Source organism: Cryptomeria japonica, chromosome 9, assembly GCF_030272615.1.
Source record: "Cryptomeria japonica chromosome 9, Sugi_1.0, whole genome shotgun sequence".
Taxonomy (NCBI): Eukaryota; Viridiplantae; Streptophyta; class Pinopsida; order Cupressales; family Cupressaceae; genus Cryptomeria; species Cryptomeria japonica.
In genome coordinates, this window is record NC_081413.1 from 115,774,867 (window position 1) to 115,799,730 (window position 24,864).

The window sequence follows — 24,864 nt, forward strand, 5'->3', positions numbered from 1 at the left end:
GGAACATCATCCTCCAATCCACATCCAGCACATAATAACAATAATGGTGAAGAGCCTAGGAGCTAACACTACTCAACTAGATGATATCACTAAAAAATTCTAAGACAAGGAGTAGGATGAGGACATTGGAACCTCTGGTCCATTCAACTAGAGCCAAGACAAACCATAACACAAGTCCAAATTACACAAGAGTTTTCATAACCAAGAGTTCTTACACCCACTCTGTTGCAAGGTGTGTTCCCTTGGTCTCCTTGTGTTATGCAACACAACGCTCAAGTTTGTGACATGGCTTAACCGCCTCCTATGGATTCTATAAGTCTAGTGGTTGTATCAGGCATTAACATGTCAATATTTTGGTGCAATGTCAACCACACTTGTTATTAGAGCTTGGTCACGAGTTCAAATCCCTCACTTGCACTGTGGGGATTTTTGCAAGGTGTGAACCCTTGGTCTCCTTGTGGTGTGAAACACAAAACTCGGGTTTGTGACATGGATTAACCATCTCCTGTGGATTCTATAAGTCTAGTGGTTGTATCGAGCATTAACAAGTTGATCTTTTGGTGCAATGACAACCGCACTTGTAACACACTCAACCTCATTGAGCTTAAAAGTTTAGGGTTTTGGTTTACCTCTCTCTTGAAACAAAAGAACTCTGAAGAGGGAAATCCTAAAGTCCAAAGTCTAACAAACCCAAAACTCTAAAGTTTGAAGAGATTCAATTGGGAATTGAGGATTTGGCTTAGCCATTACTAAATTTAGGAAAGAACGAAAAGGAAAAAGTCTAATGTTTGAAGTCCAATAAACATGTAACCAATAAATTCTAACATTTGAAAGGTATTCATCAAGGATGGGGTTAGGAGTTTGATTGACCAAGTTTGCTAGCTAGTTGAAGCTAAACAATGAAGGCCTGATGTCTGATTTCCAAAACTTGTTAGGGGTGCAAGCCTAAATTTCATCTTTTAGGGGTCATGGGCTATAGGTACACCTTCCCACTTTCCACCAAAAACTTAACGTGTAAATAAAATGACTTATATTCAATGGTTGACACCCTTAGGAAAATTTATTGATAGAGAAAGAGCTTTTGGGATTCAGTGGTCAAGGTTGCACCTTACCTTTTTCCAATCATAGTGAACTCCAAAGGGTGAAGACCTGATCCTCGTGTTGCAAAGATGAGTTTTTGTTGTCATTGATGTCAAACTTGTTATCGTTAATGATAACTTTGGTGCAGAAGGTTGAGAATTTGTGTTACAAAGTAATGCAATATTAGAGGGTTGGTTATGGGTTCATGCAAATGTGTGCAGATTGATTGTAGTCACTTCAGATAATATATATAGTTCTCTTATGAATTCTTTGTAACTTTGGATGTGTATTCTATGGTCCACAGTTGAAGTTGGCTAAAGGTGACTATCCCAGTGAATAGTTTGTCAAATTGGGTATAGTTGCACACGTCAACACATGAGAATACCAAATATATGGGGAATTTTAGAAGGGAAAAACCATAGTAATAATAGTTGCTTGGATTTATTGCCCAAATCTAATCTCACAACAAATAATAAAGGATGTAACATATTATGTAGGAAGGAACCACAACTATTACAACCTTATATGGAGACACAAATCCCTAATTACATTTATAGGCACCAACCTATAGGAGACACCCTTCCCCTAGTTCAAGAATCGAGCACCAACACAATATATGTGATGCTGACCTTCAAAGCTTAGCATTCAATATTTCTTTAAATTGATATGCTTTAGAATACTCTTGGTGTGCATGAGATCTACATTTCAATATGCACACCTATAAACAATTTGAGTAGACAAATTGCACAATTTTTTCTCATTACCCACCACACTTGCACTCTTGAAATGAAACAAGATCATAAATATATACGAATTCCCACATTAAATACACCCTAAATTCAGCCTTGAAGAACATATTTACAACATCCACAAATCAGTAATAGGAATAAAATTTAAACCACATGTGTAAAAGACCTAATTTGAAATCCAACACGTTACTTTAGGAGTGGTATCATGTTATATTTTACCTGTTTGCATGAACTCAAATGGTCCCAAATACCATTCATACACTTCCTCCAGTTGACACACATTACATCATTTGGTGCAACCATCAAGAACATCAACATAGTTAGTGAACTAGTATTCTGACCACTTTGCCATCCTTAACTTTTCTTCTTCTTTATCTCCACCTCTGAAACTTGAATAGATTTGTTTTTCAAAAGTAGCCTTGATTGTACTCCAAAATGAAAGACATTAAACATCATTGCAATAGAATGTGGTATAAAATGCCACGGAAGTGCAACAAGGTGCACATATAGTCACTAAGAAGTAGACCTCAAAAACATATTGCAGACACTTTAGGACCTCCACAAACAACTAATACTAGTACATGATGATACTGTCAATAATACTAATCTTTATCCTACATTATTTTCAAATGCTTTGACGTAGCATAATAGAAGTAATTAAGAATACTATAAACTCCTTAATACCTTGCAAACTTCTTGATACATCGACATCAAGGGGAACATAATGATAACATTGACAACACAACATTGATAACACCTTTGACACACACCTTTGACATGAATGACAACAAAATGTTCAATAGTAATTCCTCAACAAGTTCACCTTCTTCCAAGATGTTTCCACTAAGGGAACAACCATGTATCCATTTCATTTATCTTATTTTGTTCCTCATCATCATTTTGTGCTACTTGAAAATCATTTTGATGTTCATTATTTAGGAAAAAAACCTTTATTTTGACTATTCTTGAGTGGGGGGGAGATTTTTTCCTAAGGGATCTTACTAACTTTTTGGGGTATTTCCATCCCAACACCTTCATGGGAAAAAACCAAACTATCCTGACAAGGAGACATCTTAGATGAAATCTCCTTATCTTCTAGCACAACCTCTTTATTTTTAGGTCATTCCTTTCTAATGCTAGGCTTGTCGAATTTATCCATTAAATAGATATATGTGTTATAGTCCCCACAATAAAAGCTATTATTCTCATAAAGGATCAGTTGTGCCCATTTGCAAAACTTTGATTGTAGTTTTATTTATGGGAAGAAATTTATTCATTTCAAAACTTACACAAAATGTAACAAAATCAAGCATGAATATTTGCAAGGTAACTTTATCAATAGATAAAAGTTCCCCAAAGGACTTAGCAATACTCTAAAGAAATTTAGGGCTCCAAAATTCCAAAGGCAACTAGGTAGTTGATCCCAAGTTGGAGCAAGCACATAGAGATCAACAATTTGATCAAAACCTAATTTCCACGTAAGAGGTAAATTATTTCAATGATCCTTATCAAAGAACCAAGGGCCTTCAATAAGTAATTTTATTAGATCCTCCTCATTAGTAAATCTAAACAAAAAAAAGACCATCCATTGTAGCACTAACTGAAATATTACTCTTTGATTTGACCATTTGTGCACCAAATCAATGTTCGGTCTAAAAGAAAAATAACTTACCAACCAAAATGTTATCCATAGCTTAAGTGGATTCATCCATTAGAAGGTCAAGTAAGTTAATCACTATACCTTCATTGGAATGATGAATCAAGGGAGAAACTCATCCTACAACTATTGGGGACCCTTAGATCTAGCCACTTTATTAACCCACAAAGACTAAGCCACTCCAAATTTAGAAACAACTTCCATAGCTAGTCTAACAAGAACAACATCCAATGCCAGTGCCGCAAAATCAACACTAGAGATGATCATGTTAGAAATTGTTCTAGGAGCATATGCCTCAAAAATAGCAATCATGACTTGATGAGCACTTGAGGTACCCCATGAATAGCTTGCCATTTCATAGTATCTTACCAAATGTTGGCAAAAATTTAAACCCTAACAAAGTGCATGATAGGCAAAAAAAAAACATATATAGCTTATTCTATTAAAATGCATTCATTGTTGGTGTGATCAAATGATTTTTATCTGCAACAAATTAAGAGATATTCCCCTTTGTTGTCTACCTACCAATTAGATATACTTCTATACATATATCACTTATCCCCTTTTCCATGTTCACACATCTTTACAAAATCATCTATCTTATTTATTATTTGTATGCTTGTACTTAATTCCACACACCCATTTTCCATTATGATCTTAGCCCATTTCTTATGCCAAGATTATTTTATGGAACTATGATAGAGTAGTCTTGCCCTAGTTTTAAAACATAAATTGAGCTTTGATCAACTTCCCCACTTCACTCTTACTACCTAGAGCCATGCAAAAGTTTACATGGTATGTTGCTTTATCGCTATATTTAATGATATTAATGAATTAATTGAAATCATTTATAAGTTTGGAGATCAAACAATAAAAAGAAAAATCATTCACAACATTTCAAATAGTTCTTTAAGAGGGATATAACATTACATAATCACTCAAGAGGAATTTGCATAAATGAAATTTATTATTTTTAGTAGCGTCATATTTTAAGGTGTTGACCAAGATACAATGCACTAATCAATATAGCCTAACAAAGGTAGTTATCAATATTGATATCCCTTCCAAACATCAAGAAACATATAAAGACATCAAGATATCTTGATAGAAGTGAATAAAGGGATTCTAAACAAATCAAGTTTATAGATAGAAGAGAAATTCATGATCATGAAGTTATCCTTGATACTCAAATTTACCCCTACATATAGCCAATATAAAATTCTAATTCCAAGGTTGTCATTAATCCAATATTAGTTACTCTAGATCCAAAGACTTGTTAGTTCCAAATCCTTTAATCTCTTTCTATGCTCATCATTTATCAAACTAAATATATTTATTTTTCTGTTTACATGTTCCATATTTAATTTACTGTTAAAATATCAAAATATGTATATGAACGCTTAATTGAAGCAATTTAGATTGAATTGTGTACACCATATTAGATTAAGTCAACCCCAATGAAAAAATATTTTCCCTTATAATGCTTTTGATAAATGGCCCTCCAAATCTATGACCACATAGACATCAAGCTCATAGATCATGAAATAGTCCTAATAATTAGATTTATCTCTACATAAAAACGAAACTATCATCAATCTTCTAAATCTAAAGACTTATTAATTCCAAATCCTCTTCACTCTTCCTCTATTCATCATTTATCAAGCCAAATACATTTATTTCTCTATATAAAATTTCCATATTAAATTTACTATTAAAATGTCAATATATGTACACCCCACTTAACTAATTGATTCAAGTTAAATTTTATACATCTTATTACATTTAGTTAATCCCAAGAAATATAATGATGCTTATGACAAATGGTCCTCCAAACCTAGGACAGTTTTTACTTCTCCAACCCCTAAATGTAAACTACAAATTACATAGAAAACTGTTTCATAACAGAAAAACAATCAAATATGGCATACATCATGGACTTTTGGGTGAAGTATAAGACAACTAAAATGACCAATACAAGAAGCAATACCAACAACAAACAACAGACCCCAATCCAAATCCACTTGTGTGAACTTACATTTGCAGTAGCAGCAGAACTCAAGTGTGCAACCCCATCCTCCATTGCAGTAGCACTAAACACCATGTTCTTCTCAATCTCATCCAATCCCTCCCCCTGATCCCAAACCAATACTGACAGATCCATGAAAATCTGCTGCAACTCCTTTAGATCTGCTTCAATCCCTTTAATTTCTTTATACTTGTCTTCCATGGAACGAACCCTAATTAGGGCATCTTCTCCATGACTGATACCCAAAGCTTGGTGAACAATCTGAAAACTGTGGCCCTCTGCACTCTGCATCATCTCATCCACTACCTGTGCCGATGGGTATTGACCAGAAACAATAAAACAATATCTCTCAACTTCTTCTCTGTAATCATCTCTGATATTTTGCCTAAGATGATTTAAAAGATCTAATCTATCTTTCAGGGATTTTCTTATACCATTCACTACCATTCTTACAGTCCCTGTTTGATCTCTGTTAAGATCATCCAACAAATTTTGAATAGATCTCACCTTCTCTAAGATCATGCTGATCATTGCTTTTGCCCTGTCTGTTATTGAGCCTTCTTTGACTCTGTTCTTGCTTTCTTCATGATTTTTTCTCAGAGTCTCAAGACATTCATCTATGGCCTTCAATTCTTTCTGGGCTTGTATGATCTGAACAAGAACAGAGCCGCCATGACTATAACCAGAAGAGGATTTTTCATCTTCTTTCATGGAATCATGAACAATTTGCAGATCGGCCATGGTGAATTGATTGATATGGAATGATTTTTGGATTAATGGGATCTCAATGAATAAGAGAACTTGAATGATCTGAAATGGATTGTGATGGAATGGCATTAAAAGATCGCTGTTTCACAGTTGTAATGGCTTGAAACCAGTTCTTGACAGATAATTTTTCAAATTTCCCAAATCGGATGCCATGAGTATTTCCTTGAAAGGTGGGTCTAAATTGATTACGAGGGAAAAAGTCGTTGAAGCTGGCTTAGTGGGAGGGCCTAATTAACGGATTGTAACCCATATAGGAACATGCACTCATGCCCTCTTTTGCTTTTTATTTATTGAGAGGATAAACAATGCCTCATTTTTTATGGCTTTAAATTAGGGAAAAAAAAATTTATTTGCTTATTTATTTTTTTAGGAAGTTCAGTTAAGAGTTAGGAAATTAGGGATATTCATTAGGTCAAAATTGAGATAAAAATTGTTTGTAGTATGGAAATCGATCTTTTTATAGTTTATAATATGTGTTTTTTGGTCTACATATGGTTTATAGTAATACAAAACTACTTTGGTCTAGAGATGGCTTATAGTAATATGAAACTACTTTATATTGTACTCCATGTAGGATGCATGTGTTTCCTAGTCTACAAATGACTTATAGCACTAAGGAATTGCCTCCTACTCTATGTAGGATGCACCTAACTATACTAAACACGAGACTCTTTTTTGGTTTAGGCTTATAGTAATATGGAACTACCTCATACTTTCATGGGATGCACCTAATCTGGCTCCAAAAAGGCAGACTTACCTTCATGTTATACAAACAGTAGAAAAACACACTTCATGGGATGCACCTAATCTGGCTCCAAAAACGCAGACTTGCCTTCATGTTATACAAACAAGAGAAAAACAATGGATGCAGCTACTATTTATGCAGAGTTCTGCCGAGATTGGTTATTTTCAACTTACCTTTGTGGTATGCTTGAATCGTGCCTTTTTGGAGCTAGAATAGCTATAGCCTACTTCATGTAGGATGCATCTAACTATATTACAAACGAGGCATACACACTCTACTTTCTACAAGATTTGAAATTGTGATCTTTTAAAGTAATTAAAAGATATATTATTAAGAATAAATTATAATTCAGAAACATCACCTCTATTTATAAGAGGATTAAATACAATATTTTAAGTATTGTTAATATAACATAAAAATTTGGAGTTGAGGGAAAAGTGTTTACAAAGATAATACTAGTATGATGGTGTCCATGCGGGTGCGTGCAGGAGGCCGAGCTAGGGTTTCTTGGCCCTAGCTCACAGGCGGCGTTGGTGTGGCTTCATGCAGGGGGGAAGTGCTGCATGAGGGGGGTAGACGGTGGTGGAAGGGGCTGGAGGGCTCGGGGGTGGCTGAAGGGTGGTCGTTGGGGGGTGTGAAGGCTGTGCGGGGGCAGGGTCTTTGCTACTGCGGCCGAGGATATCCTAGGAGCTTGGGACTTTAGGTGGGCCGATCTTTGGTGGTATGGGTGAGGGGAGGGGCCTTGGGTGTCGAGCCCCCGTGGGGAGACCTTTGGGGTGTGGGCCCTCGGCCAGCATCCTTGTCTTTTATTTATTTTTTGTGAGCCCTGATGGCGACTTTGGGTGGGGAAGCCTCGCAGGCGGTCCCAGCTATGGATTTCCGTGCTATGATGGGCTCAAAACCCCCATTTCAGAATGTGAAGACATTTAACAATAACCTATTCTCTTCTGACTCGGGATCTGGGAATGCTGGTAGCTCTCGCATGGTGAAAATTAATGGATGTTTGGAGAGATGTAGTGAGAGGCCGAAGCTGATCATCCCTCTCGAGATAATAGCTAAAGACATTGAATACTTTTCAAATCACTCGTTGTACTGCAAGTTTTTGGGAATGAGGGTTTCACTGCAGTTTTTGGAAAACTGGACGCAGCGGACATGGGCACCGGAAGGGGAAATGGAGATTATGCTTTTGGAAAATAACTATTTCATGGTCACGTTCAACTGTATGGAGGATCGCAATAGGGTCTTTGAAGGAGGTCCGTATTTCTACAACCAGGTGGGATTATTCATCAAACCATGGCATGTAGGGTTTAATCCTTCAGAGGAGCTCCCAAATAGGGTTCCGGTGTGGGTTCGATTACCACGTCTTCCAGTGGAATGTTGTCGGGAGGATGTGCTATGGATGCTTGCTGCTCTACTTGGGAGGCCAGTGGGATCCTCGTCGCAAACTCTGGGGAGAAAGGTAATGACCTTTGCATGTATCTGTGTTGAAATAGATCTTAGTAAACCCTTGCCAGATGCTATAGATATCTGTGCAGGCTCTTATTCATGGGTTCAACAGCTAGATTATGAGACTTTACTATTTCGCTATCGTCTGTGTCATGAGTATGGTCATTTACAGTGGAAGTGTCCTAGATACAAACTGGTAGTGCGACAACCTCAGTAGCCAGAACCAAGCCTTGATACGGCTGAGAAAGGGAAAGCTGCCATGTCAGGTGTGGTAGAGGGTGCTGATGGTTTTGTCTCAGTAAAGACAAAGAATAGGAACAGAGGACAGAAGAGACCCTTACAGGAGAGGCGTGAGGAGGATACCTTCAACAGATTTGAGGCCTTGGATGACCTGAGCCATCAGGAAGTAAATCTGAAGTTAACCCCTCTGGATCAAGGTGCATCAGGAGGGGTGTTGGAAAGTGTAATGGAGGAATCTTCCCAGGCCCTGCTAGTGGTTGGAAGCTAGCAGATGGAGATGGACCAAATAGTAGGGGTTCAGTTGGGCCTGGCTCCTGGGATGGAGGTGAACTTGGCTGAGGGGGAGGGTTCTCCCATAGCTTCAAAATTGGAACCGGGTGGGGCTAAAAGTAATAAGTTAGTCATTCACCTGGGTCTACATCAGAGAGATATTAAGAAAAGCGCTTCAGAGAAGAGCTCAAAGGTTAGTAGAAAGAAGGATCTGGATAAGATCAAATTGATGGGGGAGAATTTGGTCGAGTCAGGATCAGTGAAGACTTTGGATTCACACTTCTCCAACCCTCCTAAATGATTGTGCTTTCATGGAATGTAAGGGGCTTGAACAATGGCCCTAGACAAAAAGCTGTTCGGGATTTGATCAAGAAACATTCACCTGATGTCCTTTTCTTGCAAGAAACTAAACTTTCAGTGGAGACTATGATGGGTCTCGTGCCAAAGCTCTGGGGGCGAGGTGAGTGTCAGTGTGTTGGGGCAGCTAGTTCCTCAAGAGGGGTGGCCTGCCTTTGGAACCCTTTAAGGTTCTGCCTTGTCTGGTGGGTTGCTTCTAGATCCTCATTATCCGGGGTGCTATCTAGTCTTGAGATTGGGGAATTCATCTTGTTTTTGAATATCTATGCTCCCACTGATTTTCAGGGTAAGCAAGGCTTGTGGTCTCATGTTTCAGGTATGCGAAGGTTGGCCCCCCTTCACCCTTGGATTATGGCAGGAGACTTCAATGCCATCCTGGAGTTGAGTGAAAAGAAGGGGGGTGTAATGTGGTTGGAACCATCTTCTTTCCTTTTCCAGGATAGTATCTCCTTGCTGCAGCTAGTTGACATCAAGCCTAGCAATGGTTTGTTCACTTGGAACATCAGGAGGGTGGGAGAGAATTGGATTGTTGAATGATTGGATCATTTTCTGGTTTCCTGTTTTTGGATTGGCGGGGGGTGGTCCACAAGTTCTGAGATTCTTGATTGGAGAGGGTCAGATCACTGGCCCATCAAGCTGGTTTCATCCTCGGCTCGGGTGCCTGTTCACCTTCATTCAAATTCCAACTTATGTGGCTTCAGGACCCTTCTTTGCTGGTCCTTGTTGCGGACTGGTGGAGGAAAGGGAGGCCGACCTTTGGCACTACCATGTACTCTTTGCAAAGTAGCTGCAATTTGTAAAGCTTCAGCTTAAACTGTGGAACCGACAAGGCTTCGGGAACATTTTTCATGAGAAGAAAGATGCTCAAATTGCACTGAATGAGATCACCAGTGAAATTAGGGAGCATGGGTTGTTTGAGGATCTGCTTAGAGAGGAAGACAGGGCTATCAAGATGGTAGAGGAATGGGAGCTTCAGGAAGAAATATATTGGAAGCAAAGAGCTCATATTGACTAGCTGAAGGAGGGGGACAAGAACACTGCTTTCTTCTTCAACTCAGTGAAAGCAAGAAGACATGAAAATTCCATTCCTGTTTTGGTTAATGATAGAGGGGAGCAGTGCTTATCCATGCAGGAGATGTCTAGGGAGTCTCTCCAGTATTTCCAGTCCCTCTTTAGGGAGGACTCTCAGGGGGAAAAAGTGGAGGAGAATCTGGTTCTGGATTGCATCCCTTCTCTTGTCTCGAGGGAGATGAATGAGCAACTTTTTTATCCTATTTTGCTGGAGGAACTTGAGAGGATAGTCTTCCACATGAGGAAAGGAAAGGCTCCTGGATCGGATGGGTTCCCAGTTGAATTCTTTCAAGAGTTCTGGGATATAATTAAGCTGGATTTATTAGCAGTAGTCCAGGAGTCCCAGAGGAATAAACAGATGCTTAGGGCATTGAATGCAACCTTCATTGCTCTAATCCCCAAGTGTGCAGGGGCTGACCGATTAGGCCAGTTCCGCCCGATTTCCCTCTGCAATGTGATTTATAAGATCATCTCGAAGCTGATAGCAGATAGATTGAAGAAGTGTTTGGGGAGTGTTATTTCTGAGGAGCAGAGTGGGTTTGTGGAAGGGTGCCAAATTTTGGATGGGGTGGTCATTGCTACAGAGACCATTCATTCTATGGCAACCTCCAAGGAAAAAGCTATGTTTATCAAGCTGGACATGGCAAAGGCATATGATAGAGTCCGATGGTCCTTCCTTCAGAAGATCCTTGGGGCTTTTGGTTTTGCGGACGAGTGGATCCAGTGGGTCATGAGTTGTGTTACGTCCACCTCTTTCTCTGTGCTTATCAATGGAGACCATACCGAGCTGTTTGGTGCCTCTAGGGGTCTCCGCCAGGGAGATCCCCTCTCCCCTTATTTATTCATTCTTCTTGCTGAGGGTTTGGGGAGGCTGATTAAGAATAATGTGGGCCGAGGTTCTATTCAGGGTTGGAGATGGGGTAATGAATTGCAGCTGTAGTCTCACTTGCAGTTTGTGGATGATACAACCCTTATGGGGCTAGTGCGGATCAACGAAGCTACGAATCTGCAGAAGGTTCTGGATGTTTATGTTGCAGCTTCAGGCCAGATGATCAATGAGGATAAATCTTCTATCCTCTTTTTCAACACTCCTGAGTCTATCCAGAGGAGGATTGCTCTTATCTTGAGATTCCAAGTTAGCTCCTTGCCCTTGACGTATTTGGGTATCCCTATTTCTCCTAGCAATCCCCCTAGGGAGTCGTGGTAGGGGATCTTGGATAAATTCCTCTCCAAGGTTGAACACTGGACTCATAGATGTTTATCTTTGTGGGGAGGGTTCTACTGATTCAGTCAGTGGTCTAGGCTCTTCTGATCTATCGATGTATGCTTTAGGTGGCTCCTAAGTGGTTCTTGAAGGGGTTGGACTCTCTAGCTAGGAAATTTTTAGGGGCAGGTAATCTCACCTCTTCCAAATGGAGTCTAGTCAACTAGGACCTGGTATGTACCCCGAAGCAGTCAGGGGGGCTTGAGTTAAAGCAGTCTATTCTTTTGGGGGAGGCTCTTGTAGCTAAATTGTACCGGAGGTGGTGTGTTGAGCAGGACCGAGGCTGGGCCAGGATTTTGGCCAACAAATATATGTAGAGGATCCCGATGGAGGAAATCCCTAGATATCCGCTAGAAGGGAAGGGCTCATCGATCTGGTACACTCTCAAGAGGGGAGCTTCTCTCATTAAGGTAGGGCTTTTTTGGATTTGCAGAAGGGGGGAAGAGGTTCTTTTCTAGAATGATTCTTGGGATGGATACCCTCTCATCCTTGATTAGTTCCCTAACCTTAGAAACTTGGGCTAGAGGTTCTTGGAAGCTGGATGGTCAAGGGTGAGTGACTTTAAGGCTATCTATAGGTGCGGTCAGCTGGATTTGGAGTGGTGGAAGACTCCTAATGAATGGCCGGTTGTTGGGATGGAGGAAGAGTGTGCAGAGTTGCAGGGCATTTTGGCGAATAGACACTGTAGCTCCCTTAAGGGTAGGGATGGGCTGGCATGGTCTCCAAATCCTAAGGGCATTTTTTCTGTGGCTAGTGGTTACTAGGAACTGTTGAGACAAAGACTTGAGGGAGGAGAAGTGAACTGGTGGAAATAGGTGTGGAATAATGCTTCTTGGCCGAAGTGTAATTGCTTTGTCTGGACTTTGGCTTGGAATAGATGTCTAACTTGGGACAATATCCGCAAGCGGGGATTCTTGGGGCCTTCTATTTGTGTTTTGTGTGGTAACGGAGAGGAAGACTCCTCACATCTGTTCTTCAGATGTCCCTTCTCTATGCTTATCTAGCACTATTGGTGGGGGGTGTGGAAGCATCCTTGTGTCCATGTGGATTCTCTGGTAGAGTTTTGGAGTAGTTTGGGCAGACCTCCTATTCCGTCCTCCTTCCTCCAGATGGTCTGGTATATTGGGCCTATCTTCATTCTGTGGCAGATCTGGCTTGAAAGGAACAAGAGGATTTTTCGGGAGGCCAAACTGTTTGTTCAACAAGTTTGGAATAGGATCACTGTTATGATTCAGGAGACAATGGAAGCTAAATGTGAGGTAAACTTCCCGTTGGGTAGATATGAGGTGGATGTTGTGAGTAGGCTTGGCTTGTAGGAGTTGTTTCCTGCCTCTGCTTGTGTCAGGAAAGGTAGACAGGCTATGAAGAAGGTGCAAAGGATTGGAAGGTGGGCACCCCCTTAGGATGGGTATGTCAAGATCAACACTAATGGCTCATCTAGAGGTAACCCAGGCCCTGTTGGGGTAGGGGGTGTTGGCAGGAATAGCAGGGGGGAGGTTGTTTTCTTCTTTTCGATGCATAAAGGGTGTCAGTCTAATAATTTTATGGAGGGTTTTGCGATTCTTTATGCACTTGAGCAGGCTTTGGAGTGGGGTTTTAGGAAGGTGATTTGTGAATCAAATTCACAAATTGTTGTTAACTTGTTGTTTGATCAGAAGGTGAGTGGGATTTAGTGGCAGTTGGTAGGGATTGTTCAGCAGATTCTCCAAATTAGCTCCTTGATGGAGTAGGTGTCCTTCATCCATATTCCTCGCGAATGGAATGGAGTGGCTGACTGTTTGGCCAAGTGGGCCTCGGATCATAATAGTGAGTGGAAAGTGGAAGGCTGGGAGCATCTCTCTGGGGATTACTGTCAGGAATTGTAGAAGATTATCACTGAGGACATATATGGCTTTGAAGCTGGTTGATCTGTGGTTGGGTTGGTAGTTTTTCTCTGGGGCCTTGGGCCTCTAATTCTTTTTTGTAATGCTTGTTTCTGATTCTCAATAAAGTTTTTACCCTTTTTTCAAAAAAAAAATATATATATAACATAAAAATTTCTTAAAGCAAACATTTTAAATTAGCAAATTTCTACAAATTAGAGTTGTATTATATTTTGAAAGGAATTGAGCATATTATCTCAAATGTCTCTAAAAGAATTAAATATAATAATTCTAAGGATCTCATGCTTATACATGAGATGGGTTGTTGATGTCACTTTATAAAGGTTTTAGGTTGATTTTTTATTTTTTTTATAAATGAACTCACTCAATTTAAAATAAACATTAGCATTGCATGCGTAGGGTAAAGTAGCTTCACATTAAATTAAACATGGGTGTGCTCCTTATGGATTGGCGCGGGGATTTCTTGAGCTACTATGTATGGTTAATTTAGATGAACTATTTAATGTGAATTAAAATAATTAATATTAAATATTAAATAATATTAAAAGGCTTAAGTTATATATTGCAATTGTAAACATTTTTTATTGTTAATTCATTTGACAAATAATTATAGTTTCTATTATATTAGTGGTTTAATAAATATATTTGAGGTATAATGGCATGCCTATTATTTTTCATTTAGATTTGTATTTATTTTATAAAATTATTTTAATAGATGTATAAATTAAATAATAGTATAATCTTGTATGAAGTTGAGTTCATTCTTTCAACATTTTTTTAGTTCTATACATATTTATTTTCACACAATGTGTCTTCATTGTGTTCTTATATGAATGTAATATTGTGCATTTACCTTATACATGCACTTATTGTGTTTATTTATAAACCTATCTATGACTTACCATTATTCACATAGGCTTGACTCTTTCCTTTTTAAAATTTAAAATTTAAATTTGGCTACTTGGCCATTGTCATTTTCTACCACAAGTTAACTAAATACACATTTTGTAAAATTTAATGTTGTGTTTTAATTTGAAGATATTCAATGCACATGTTCAAAACATCAAAGAATTATTTGAATATCATTTACATTTATGGAAGGAAACACTTCAATCGGTACAATAGGAGTGAATATCTACATGACTAAACTTAAAGATTGATCAAACAGATAGAAGATACAAGTAAAAAAGTTACAAAATAATTGAGGAAGATTGTGTCTTCTCTTGCAAAGAAGACAAATACTATTACTAGTGTAGTGGAGACTAGAATGGGGACTCCCAGTGTTGGCAATATTGAAGACGGTTTGGAGAGGAAGACTGATGAGTAGAGAGATGGTCATAGAGGTCGATATAATCAAATGGAGACATAAAAGGTTGTGGAGATATTTGCAAAGAAGACTTTAGAGAAGGAGACAATTTTAGAGAAGGAGAATAGTTTGGAGAAAGAACAAATAAAGGATAAGGTGATTGTTGTAGAGAATAATGTGGATCCTGGTAGAGAATCATTTGGACCTTCTAGAGACTCTATATCAAACTTGTTAAACCTACAATTTTGGTTTGAACTAGTGATTACCTCTAAGATACTTTAGGTACCTAAGTCTCAAGGTTAGATACATATTAACCAGTTGTCTCCCTTGCATATGCTTCATTTGGGTGATATACTTCACCATTATACTCACAAGAAGTTCATCAAGACACAAATATAGAACATAGAACTTATTGATGATGTTGTGAAAGTCTTTCATGAATGATACAGTCAAGACCGAAGGGTCTAGATAGGACTATCCAACCATGTAGCATAGAGTTCAACACAATGGAAATAACACAGGATAATTCTTAGCAATTAGAAGATTGTTATATTCACCATAAAAAACATTCATTACATCATATTACTTCATATGTGGAATAACAATGGTCTCACGGGCCTACCACAAGGCATTAATTAAAATCTATACAATGGGCTCATTGGCCTTATCACAGTCCCTTAGACTAGTGGATTAAAGAACTCAATTCTACTAATCAAAATTACTATTTAACTACCTATCCGACTTTGAATTATTATAAAATGATATTATATATATTTATTCAACTCTAGAAAAGATCCACGTTGACCTCAAGGGTCTCAAAACCCAAAGAATGATGAAACATGTAGGTTTGCCTCAAAATATAAGAAGATACTTCACAAGAGATGATAACATATTATAGACTATGAGGAAGGTTCCCCTAAGACCCAAAATGCCATGAATGATGTCCCAATTAGATCCACATGCATTGGGAATGGTTTGCAAGTGGTATGTCTCAACTAGGCTAGAATACTTTGACAAAGAAAATGACTAAACTTCAGTGAGCGATAACTTAGCAACATCTGACAAATGCAAATTATAAGATTTCTAGATAAGATGTAGATGACCTTGTTATGAGTGTCAATCTATATCCACAAGGCGTGAAGAGAAAGATGTGGTAAACTGCATAACAAAGTATTGAGACAAATTCAAACTAAAATGCAAGAAAATAGATTGTTTTTAGTTGATGTGGGATTTGCTTCATAACAAGGAATGCTAGACTACATAAACAAAGGACTTTCAAAAATAGTTTTGGATGAGAATTTGTCAAATGTGAAGCAACTACAATTGTTGCTTAATGAATTTAAGGAACATGCTTCCAAATTGGAAGTGAATGTTTTTAAGGATGTAGTGAAGAAGGTGGAATAGAAAAGACTAGAAGAACTAGTGAATAGATGTGCAACAACAAATATAAGGCTACAACAAAGCATATTAGTTTTTGAGAAGAGTGTAAAGGATATAGTGGTGGTATACCAATTTAGTCACCAATGCCCTGAATCTACTAAGGATATTAAGGGTCAGATAGATACTATACAATCATAGATTGTATAACTATCCACTACAATGGACTTGAAGAAGGATGTAGATAGAAGTGGAAGGATTCAAATAAAGAACTTGTACTTAAAGTTAAATCTATTTGTTGATTAGAAGGATAAAATCAAGAGGTATTTTGGTCATCTAAGAGATGTTATAGACTTGCAACTCACTAGCATGGCAAGGCTCCTCGAAGGCTCATAGAAGTTAAAGCATGTAGTGAAGGTTTTAGATAAATACAAGGAGACAAAGGATCTTCTATTGAAGATAAAATGTCAATGCAACTTTTTGGCCTCTACAGGAGATGATTGGAAGACATCTTGGAACCAACTCAAGTTCATTTACAAGGGAATCATGCCTCTAGCTATGTAAGGTTCTTAGGTATTTATTGTTGGAATCCAAGAACACTGAGAGGGGGGGTGAATCGGTGTTCTACCGAAATGATTAATTTAAACCTTATTAAAACATGCATACACCAACCGGTATATCGATACATATAAGATTGAAAGAAGTAAAGCAACCAATAAGCCAATTATATAAATGAATACCATAACACACAAAATTATACGTGGAAAACCTCAAAGAGGAAAAATCACGGCGGGATTTGTGACCCACAATATCAATCCACTAGCCATATGAAGAGATATTACAAAATATAAGGGCCTGCACTTGCAGGAAGGCTTATAGCCTAGAGCACACTGCTCATTCACAAAAGGAGCCTCACTAACTACATACAAATCCATACTACAATCCGAAGAAGTGATTGAACTGCTAAGATAACATCTTCTATGCCTGAATACAATTTTGGTTAAGCTTTGTCTGTTCCGCTTTGAAACCCTTAACCCTATACTAGAATAACCCTTTACATAAATATCCTCACATACATGATCACTCTTATATGTTTCGCATCACAATTACATTATCATCATCTCCTATCCATCCATTACACAAAATGATCTAACTAGTTGACCTATATACCCTTTGCAATTTATCATGCCTTATGTTGGCTTACAAAGATAATTACAATATCAATGTATATGTCAGTTAAATAACATAAATACATGAATATCAAAAACAATTTTCGATGCCGGACCCAAAAGATGTCAGCCTCCAATACTGATAACCTGATTCTAAACCATGTCGGCTTGCATTACCGATCACCAAATAATTCCTTCCAACCTTCCAATGTCGGTGCCAGTGTAGTGTCCATGAATTGTCTTCTGATACACAACTAAACTAAAATATGAAGCCAGAACAAGTTGCCATGTTTCCATCAATGTCAACATATTGAAACCAACCAATTGAGTGTCAATTGCCAACATTTATGGCAAGACAATTTTTATTCTTGTACAAATATATGCAGATAAGTAGAAGATTGTTGGAGTGTAGTTTTAGTTTTCAGTTTTGTTCATACCCTAAGGAGGAGTTAATGTAGATAATGGAGAATTTTTGTAGAGATGGATAGGTGTTGAAGATTGAATTTCTACAATGATGTAGAAACATCCTTTGTCTTTGATGTCAAAGGGGGTGAGATATATTGGTGTTTTAGAAGTTAGTGATGCCATGAATGACAAAGGGGGAGATTGTTGCAAATATGATTTTGTGTTGTCATTGATGTCAACCAAGGTCCAAAAGTATGTGATCAATGGTGTTGTATCAAGAGTATTCTCATGAGTTCACACTGATGTATAGGTATTGATGGTGATGACTATGAATGGTATATGTGATTGATTTATGTCTATTTCAAAGCATTGAAGGTGTATTCAAATATCCATAGTATATTTTTGCTAAGCTTGACTGTTCCAGTGAATAGTTTGTTAGACGGAGTTACATATTCTAGTCCTCATTGTGCCACATTGATTCATATTTTCTTGTAGTTATAGTATGATGTTGGTGGATGCAAAATATCATTATATCTAAGTTTTCATGGTCCTTTTTTTGCAGTTGAGTTCGTGATGGTATGAGTATTGGTCATATAGTGATAGTGTACTTGTTTGGAGGAATGCCTTGCATTCCTTCATCTTATAATTTTTTGGTGTTGTAGTTCTTTGATATAGTATTGTTAATATTAGGTGATGCTAAGTTGTACATCTAAAAGTGTTGTGGAGGTCTACAACATATTTTGAGTATGTTTGATTGGGTTTCGTTATCAGTTTATCTTCAGGAATCAACTTGAGAGTTTTGGTATGTGTGGTAATGTGCAAAGTTGAAGACAATAATTTGGGAGTGAGAGGAAGGTGTGATAACATAGTGTGATGCTTTAGACATCCTTTTTTCCTTTTGTATTACTTTGGGGAAAGTATTTGGGGCCAACTATTTAAACTCTGTGTATTACATCTAATTAGGTTGATCTAATTGATGTATTTTCTTTGAACTAATGATATATATAAAGGATGAGATATTTTGGAGGATGGTAAGAGTTGAATAAGAATTCATGAATGGTGTGTGGTGTAACAACAAAGGTGCACAATTATAGATGTGCAATGATGAAGTTAGTTTTAGATGTTTATAACAATGAACTATAATCAACATTTCAAAGGATGCACTTCTACTCAGTTTAGCAACAATTAATCTTTATAATCATATCTATTGTGTCTTTCCCTAAATAAGTGATCTTTAGTGTTTTTCATGTCTATTATATATTTCCCTAATTTGTTGTGTGCAAGTCTAAATTAGGAACAATGAGCTTCCTTGGCCTAGAGTCTAAAACTTTGAAATATGTATTCATATAGTGAGAGATTTCTCACTATGGTTATTCTCACATTACATTTTTCATGTAAAATCTAGGTGTGATTGATCTTAGTTGTTTACTTTTGCACATATGATAATTGGAATAAATGATGAATGAATGGTTATGTTTTTATATATGTTGATTCACCCCTTGCCCTCTCAACATCTATAAGTGTTCAACAATCTTGATGCAAAATGTCTCAAATGCTAATATTATTCTAGACATTTTACTACAAGAGAATAAGTGGACATATAGAAAGAATAAGGATGTACACCAATGTTGAACACATAGTAGGACTAAGAGGGGGAGTGAATAAGTTTGAATATCTAACACTTTTTTTTATCTATTATACTTCAAACCATTTCGCACACATTACTTTAATGAAATCATGAAAGCACATAACACAATAAAATCATGAACACCAAATTTGCGTGGAAAACCCAATAAGGGTAAAAAGACGGTGAGAATTACACTCACAATATAGATATAAATTATTACAATAATCAAGCCATAGGCCATGGAGCTCACTGCTCTAGACTTGCAAGATAAGACACACAACCTCATTGCAAGATACAAAGGACTTGCCCAATCAAAGCTCATTGCTTCAGGGAAAGATACAAGAGCTACCAAGAGAGAGAGAGACTATCTTCCCATAGGAATATCTGAAATAAAAATGAATAGGATATCTTGATCATGAAATAGACCTTGAATCTCCATTTCAATTGTATAGTATTATGGTAAATACATTTTGACCTCAAACTCTATTACCAAACATTGTGATGCAAAGGCTCAGGTTCATGACTCAACAACTTGTAAACATTTCAATGCCCTTCACCAAACTCAACACAAGGCTTGTATCACAGATCTTTAGGTATCCCAACATCTCAAATACATAAGGACTCATCAAGAATCAAGTCCTAAGAAACAACCATATCATATGTCACAAACTCAAAACTTCCCTTCATAATGACTCCTTGCCTTATGGCTACAAATGACCATTATGGTTTCTACTATTCACTAGACCCTAGTAATTTCAAAGACTCACTATAGAAATTCAATACAACATTATTACACCCTTGATAACCTTCAACCATAATAACTTAAAGATTAAAATACTAACACAATATTTTAACACCTTAGAAACTCGCACAAACATTTCTTTCACACACTTCCTATTCTGGCAGTGACAAGAACCAACAAAAAAAATGACAGTTTTCCAGAATGAGCCTGTTTGACCCCTCAAAAGGCCTTAGTAATTTTTTTTGGTAAAAAGAAATTTTTCTTGTAACATCATTAGCCTTCCTCTCAACCAATTTTCAGATCTATACTCGACCATATATAGTTTTACTAACATGTTTTCTAACTACAAATTCAGGAAACTATTTTTTGAATTGGCTACTTTCACAAGAGTGATCATGACTTACTCATTTCTCCATGAAAATAGATGAAAATTGAAGAAAATTAAATTTATTTCAATATCCAACAAATACAAGTGGTTTCATACCAATACCAAGTCATATATGTCCATAAAACTTGTTGTGATGTGATTGTTCCTATCTTTACCAGTCTGATTTTCACTATGAACTGTAACAAACAGTCTCTAATAAATTTAAGAAAATTGATCATGAAGTAAATATCTCCAGTCATATTTTAGATTTCCTATTTAAAGAATGTTTCTCCAATTTATAGCCAGATCCAACAATTAAAACAAAAGTTATGAGGGTTTTAACAAAATGGGTAAGCCTTGGCAAGGTTTTGACAATTTTCACCAAATTTGATATAACTTTGCTAAGACACAATGAAATTAAATGAAACCAAGACCAAAATGTATAAAATTAATTTCCCTAACATGTCCAATATGTTTCCAAAGTACATGAATAAGATTTAACAATTAAAAATGATGAATACTAAGACGGGGGGGGGGGGGGGGGGGGTGAATTAGTATACCAAAAATTACTTAACTCAAACACTTAAACAATTTAGCAATAAACCAGTATAACAGTTTTACTAACAAAATGGTTAACACAAATGCAAACCAAACAACAAATAAGGCATTCACCCATAGAAGCACAATGACCATAACACAAGAGATTTTGATGTGGAAACCCAAATGGGAAAAATCACAGTGAGATGAAACTCACAAGTAACTATCTACAAAATAGTAACCAGACCGGTTAAGGTCATATAATGTTCTTCACTAGAACAGATCCTATTAGGAATCTCAATCTTTGTTAGGAGATAAGTCCTATTAAAGACTACCTTGTGAGACAATTTTAGATCCATAGTTGCGAACCACCTTGTTAGAGGATTTACAAAGGCTTTTTTGGGCCTACTCGGTTAAGGGTTTCAGACTTGTCGAAGATGTGAGTAATCAACAAGTGAATGATCTAGAAAATAGCACAATCAACTTGATTAGATCTATGATAGCTCATTGCTAATGCATTTCAGCATTACTTCAGTCTTCAGTAAATCCACACTTTGTTACTGCACACAAACTTGATCTTCTCTTTCAAGTTCGCACATACAAAAACTCATCAACCACCAAAAAACCCTAACCAACTCTCTACTCTAAAACCCTAGACATGATGTCCTTAAAAAAGAATCTGATTTAATGTTGGTCTAATAGGATTACATTGCAAGTTCCTAGGTTCATTGCATCTAGACACATTTGGTAACATGACACAAAATCACCATCTCAGTGTTGGTGGATGGTAACTCATCACAAAAATACCTGTTGGTAACTCATCACAGAGTATTACCAGTTCATACAACTTTACCTATTACCAGTTGGCAAAAATGAAGACTGGGAAAATGATAACTGCCGCTTTAGTTCCTTCGTTCCATTTGAGATCCTCGAACCGCTTGAGGTCTTTATACCACTTGGGTCTTTATACCGCTTGAGATCGGCAAACAATTTTTGCAAAACACCGATAGTCTAAAGACTATAATACATAATACCAGTTTGGAACAAATACCGGTTGAGCATAACTTATACATACAAAAAGTGATCTCAAAGCAAGTGTTTGTCCATCAATGACAATCACAACATCATTATAAAAAATGCCAACAATCTCCCCCTTTGGCATTGATGGAAACACTTAGGAAAAATTTTGACATCTAAGTGTTTTACAGCAAAAATATGCCATAATCAAAATTACTCCCCCTAAGCATATACACTATCCCTTTTGTAGAAAATACAATGTATACTACTCGCCCTTTGCCAACAATGACAAAGTACAGTTGAATAACCCCTGTTCAGATTATCATTTAAAATAATAAGTGTTTATGACAATAAAGAGTGAAACTTGTCAAAAATTGATTTAAAGTCCTACATAAATGTCTTCATGGATAAGGACCATGACTCAAGCAATGAGGTAGCAGCCTCACTTTTTGTTTGCATCTGGGATACCTATTCTTCCATGGCATCCAAGGTACTCATCTCTTGAGTGACTGTTAAGGCATCTAGATTGAGATAGCACTTATGAAGTATTTGCAGTTGTGGTAGTAGAACCAGTTGAAGTTCTTGCAAATCTCTGGTCCAGTTGCTAATCTCTAACTTTATTCTTGTATCCTGGAGTTGAAACTGGTGAATGGTTTGCCCATATGTAGTGAAGGAATCATAGGGCATCTTGAAGGTGCTTATTTATGCCTGCAAGTCAGATTGTAGTTTGTCTTTCTGAGCAAGAACATCATCACATAATAGATGGGGTTGGCATATCTTAATGAGTAGTAGATTCCCCTCATCCATAGCATCTCTTATGTCTTTCTGTGCTTTCTGTAGTTCGGACCAGAGCTCGTTTAATTTCTTCACCAAGGCAGTGTTCAGATCCTTTTGATGCTTCTTTTGTGCATTGTCTTCGGCAACATCTTCCAGGCATTGCACCTGGTCTTGTACAACTATGCATAAGAGTTTCAGTTGAGCTAGAGAGGAATCGATACTTGGGAGATTGGTACTGGGAATCAAAGTGGTAAGAGTTTCCACCACAGTTTGAATAACATCTTCCTCCTTTTTCCTCCTTAGCGCTTCCAGTCGCTCTTGGGCAAGCTTAATTCTTTGCAGCAACTCTGATTCATTTGTAGATTGGAGGTCAATGGGATTGGTAATGTTAGCCGGTTTAGCTTGACTACCGGTTGCCTTTGGGGTCTCCACTTGTGCACTCTTTGCCACTTCCTCCTTGTCCTTGTATTTTTGCTTTTCTTCTTCTGCCTTCTTTTGCTCCTCTGCTTCTTTCTTTCTTTTCTCTTCTTCCTTCTTTCCATCTTCTTCTTTCTGCTTCTCTTCTTCTTTATCCTTCTTCTTCTCCTCCTCTTCCTGCTTCCTCTTCTCCTCTTCTTTTCTCTTCTCCTCTTCCTGTTTCTTTTCTTCTTCTTTCCATTTCTCTTCTTCTTTCTTCTCCTCTTCCTTCTTCTTCTTCTCCTCTTCCCATTTCTTCTTCTCCTCTTCCTGCTTCCTCTTCTCCTCTTCTTTTCTCTTCTCCTCTTCTTGTTTCTTTTCATCTTATTTTCTCTTCTCCTCTTCCTCTTTTCTCTTTTTCTCCTCTTTTGTTTGTTTCCTCTTTTCTTCATGTTTTCTCTTTTCCTTCTCTTGTTTCTTTTTCTCATTCTCTTGTTGCTCTCTATCAGCCTTTTTTTTTTGTCCCGTTTCTCCTTGTCCATTCTCTCTTTATCAGCTTTTTCCTTTGATGCACCAGGAGTGACATTTTCACTATCCAAGGCATCAACATCAATAGGGTCCATTTGATCAGTGACCTGTTCTCCTTCACTGTTATACACCTCATCCAGTTGTCTAGTTTCGGGTTCTTGCTCAACCTTCTTGTTGGCTTTAGACACTTGGTGCAACCTCAGAGTGTCTTTGACATGCGAGTGGGTATCTTTTACCACTTTAGGAACTTTTCCTTCCAATAACAGGAGTCTTCTTCTCATGAGGAAGAGACCTTTATATTTTTCCATAACTTCATAAAGTTCTAAATTAGACACATCAGGAAAATATTGAGAAAATATTTCCTCTCTTATTTCCTGTTCCTTTTCTATGGCAATGTGCCATTTTTTGTCTAAAGAATTGTATAAAGAATTTGGTGTCACGGATTTAATTTTTGATGGCGACCAGTCATTAATACATAAATATTGAATAACTTCTTCTTCTACTTCCTCTTTCTCATTGTCATTGAAATCATCAAAATAATCTACTAAATCACTCAACACTTTTCACCTAATATTCTTAATTATCCTTTGACAATGTGTCAATGGTTTGTAAGAGGAAATATCAATATTTATAGGTGCTGATGATGTCGGTTCATTGCTGGTTGTCTTTGTCTTCTTGCTTGTTTGCCTAGTTTTCTTAGGCTGTTCTTCAGATTCTGTGTCCTTTGAGTGCGGTATGTTGCCTTTTGTCTTCCGCTTCCTCTCAAATACCTTGGTGGGTGCAACTTCTGGTTTCTTCTTTGCCGGTGACCACTTGGTCACTTTAGGACTTGCTGAAGTAACCAGTGCCGATACAGATGGCACTACCTTTCCCTTCTTTACTGAAGGTTCTTCAACTAGTGTAACCCTTTCTAGATAGGTGCTAGTTCTCTTCTTCTTAGGATCAAGTAGTGAGGCAAGTAGGGTAGAAGCATACGCATCTAGCATATCATACATTACCTCATATCCCATAGGTTCCACCTTTTCTTTTCTAGGCTCAACCACCTCCATTATACACTCAT

General features: G+C 37.4%; 1 protein-coding gene across 1 annotated transcript; it reads right to left on the reverse strand.

The window, feature by feature from the left end:
- Positions 1 to 5,237: 5,237 nt before the first annotated feature.
- LOC131062781 (syntaxin-related protein KNOLLE) lies at positions 5,238 to 6,534 on the reverse strand. Its single transcript, XM_057996513.2, has one exon. It carries the CDS (start codon positions 6,347 to 6,349, stop codon positions 5,366 to 5,368), a length of 984 nt encoding a protein of 327 aa, XP_057852496.1. The 5' UTR covers positions 6,350 to 6,534; the 3' UTR covers positions 5,238 to 5,365.
- Between the last annotated feature and the right edge of the window lie 18,330 nt (positions 6,535 to 24,864).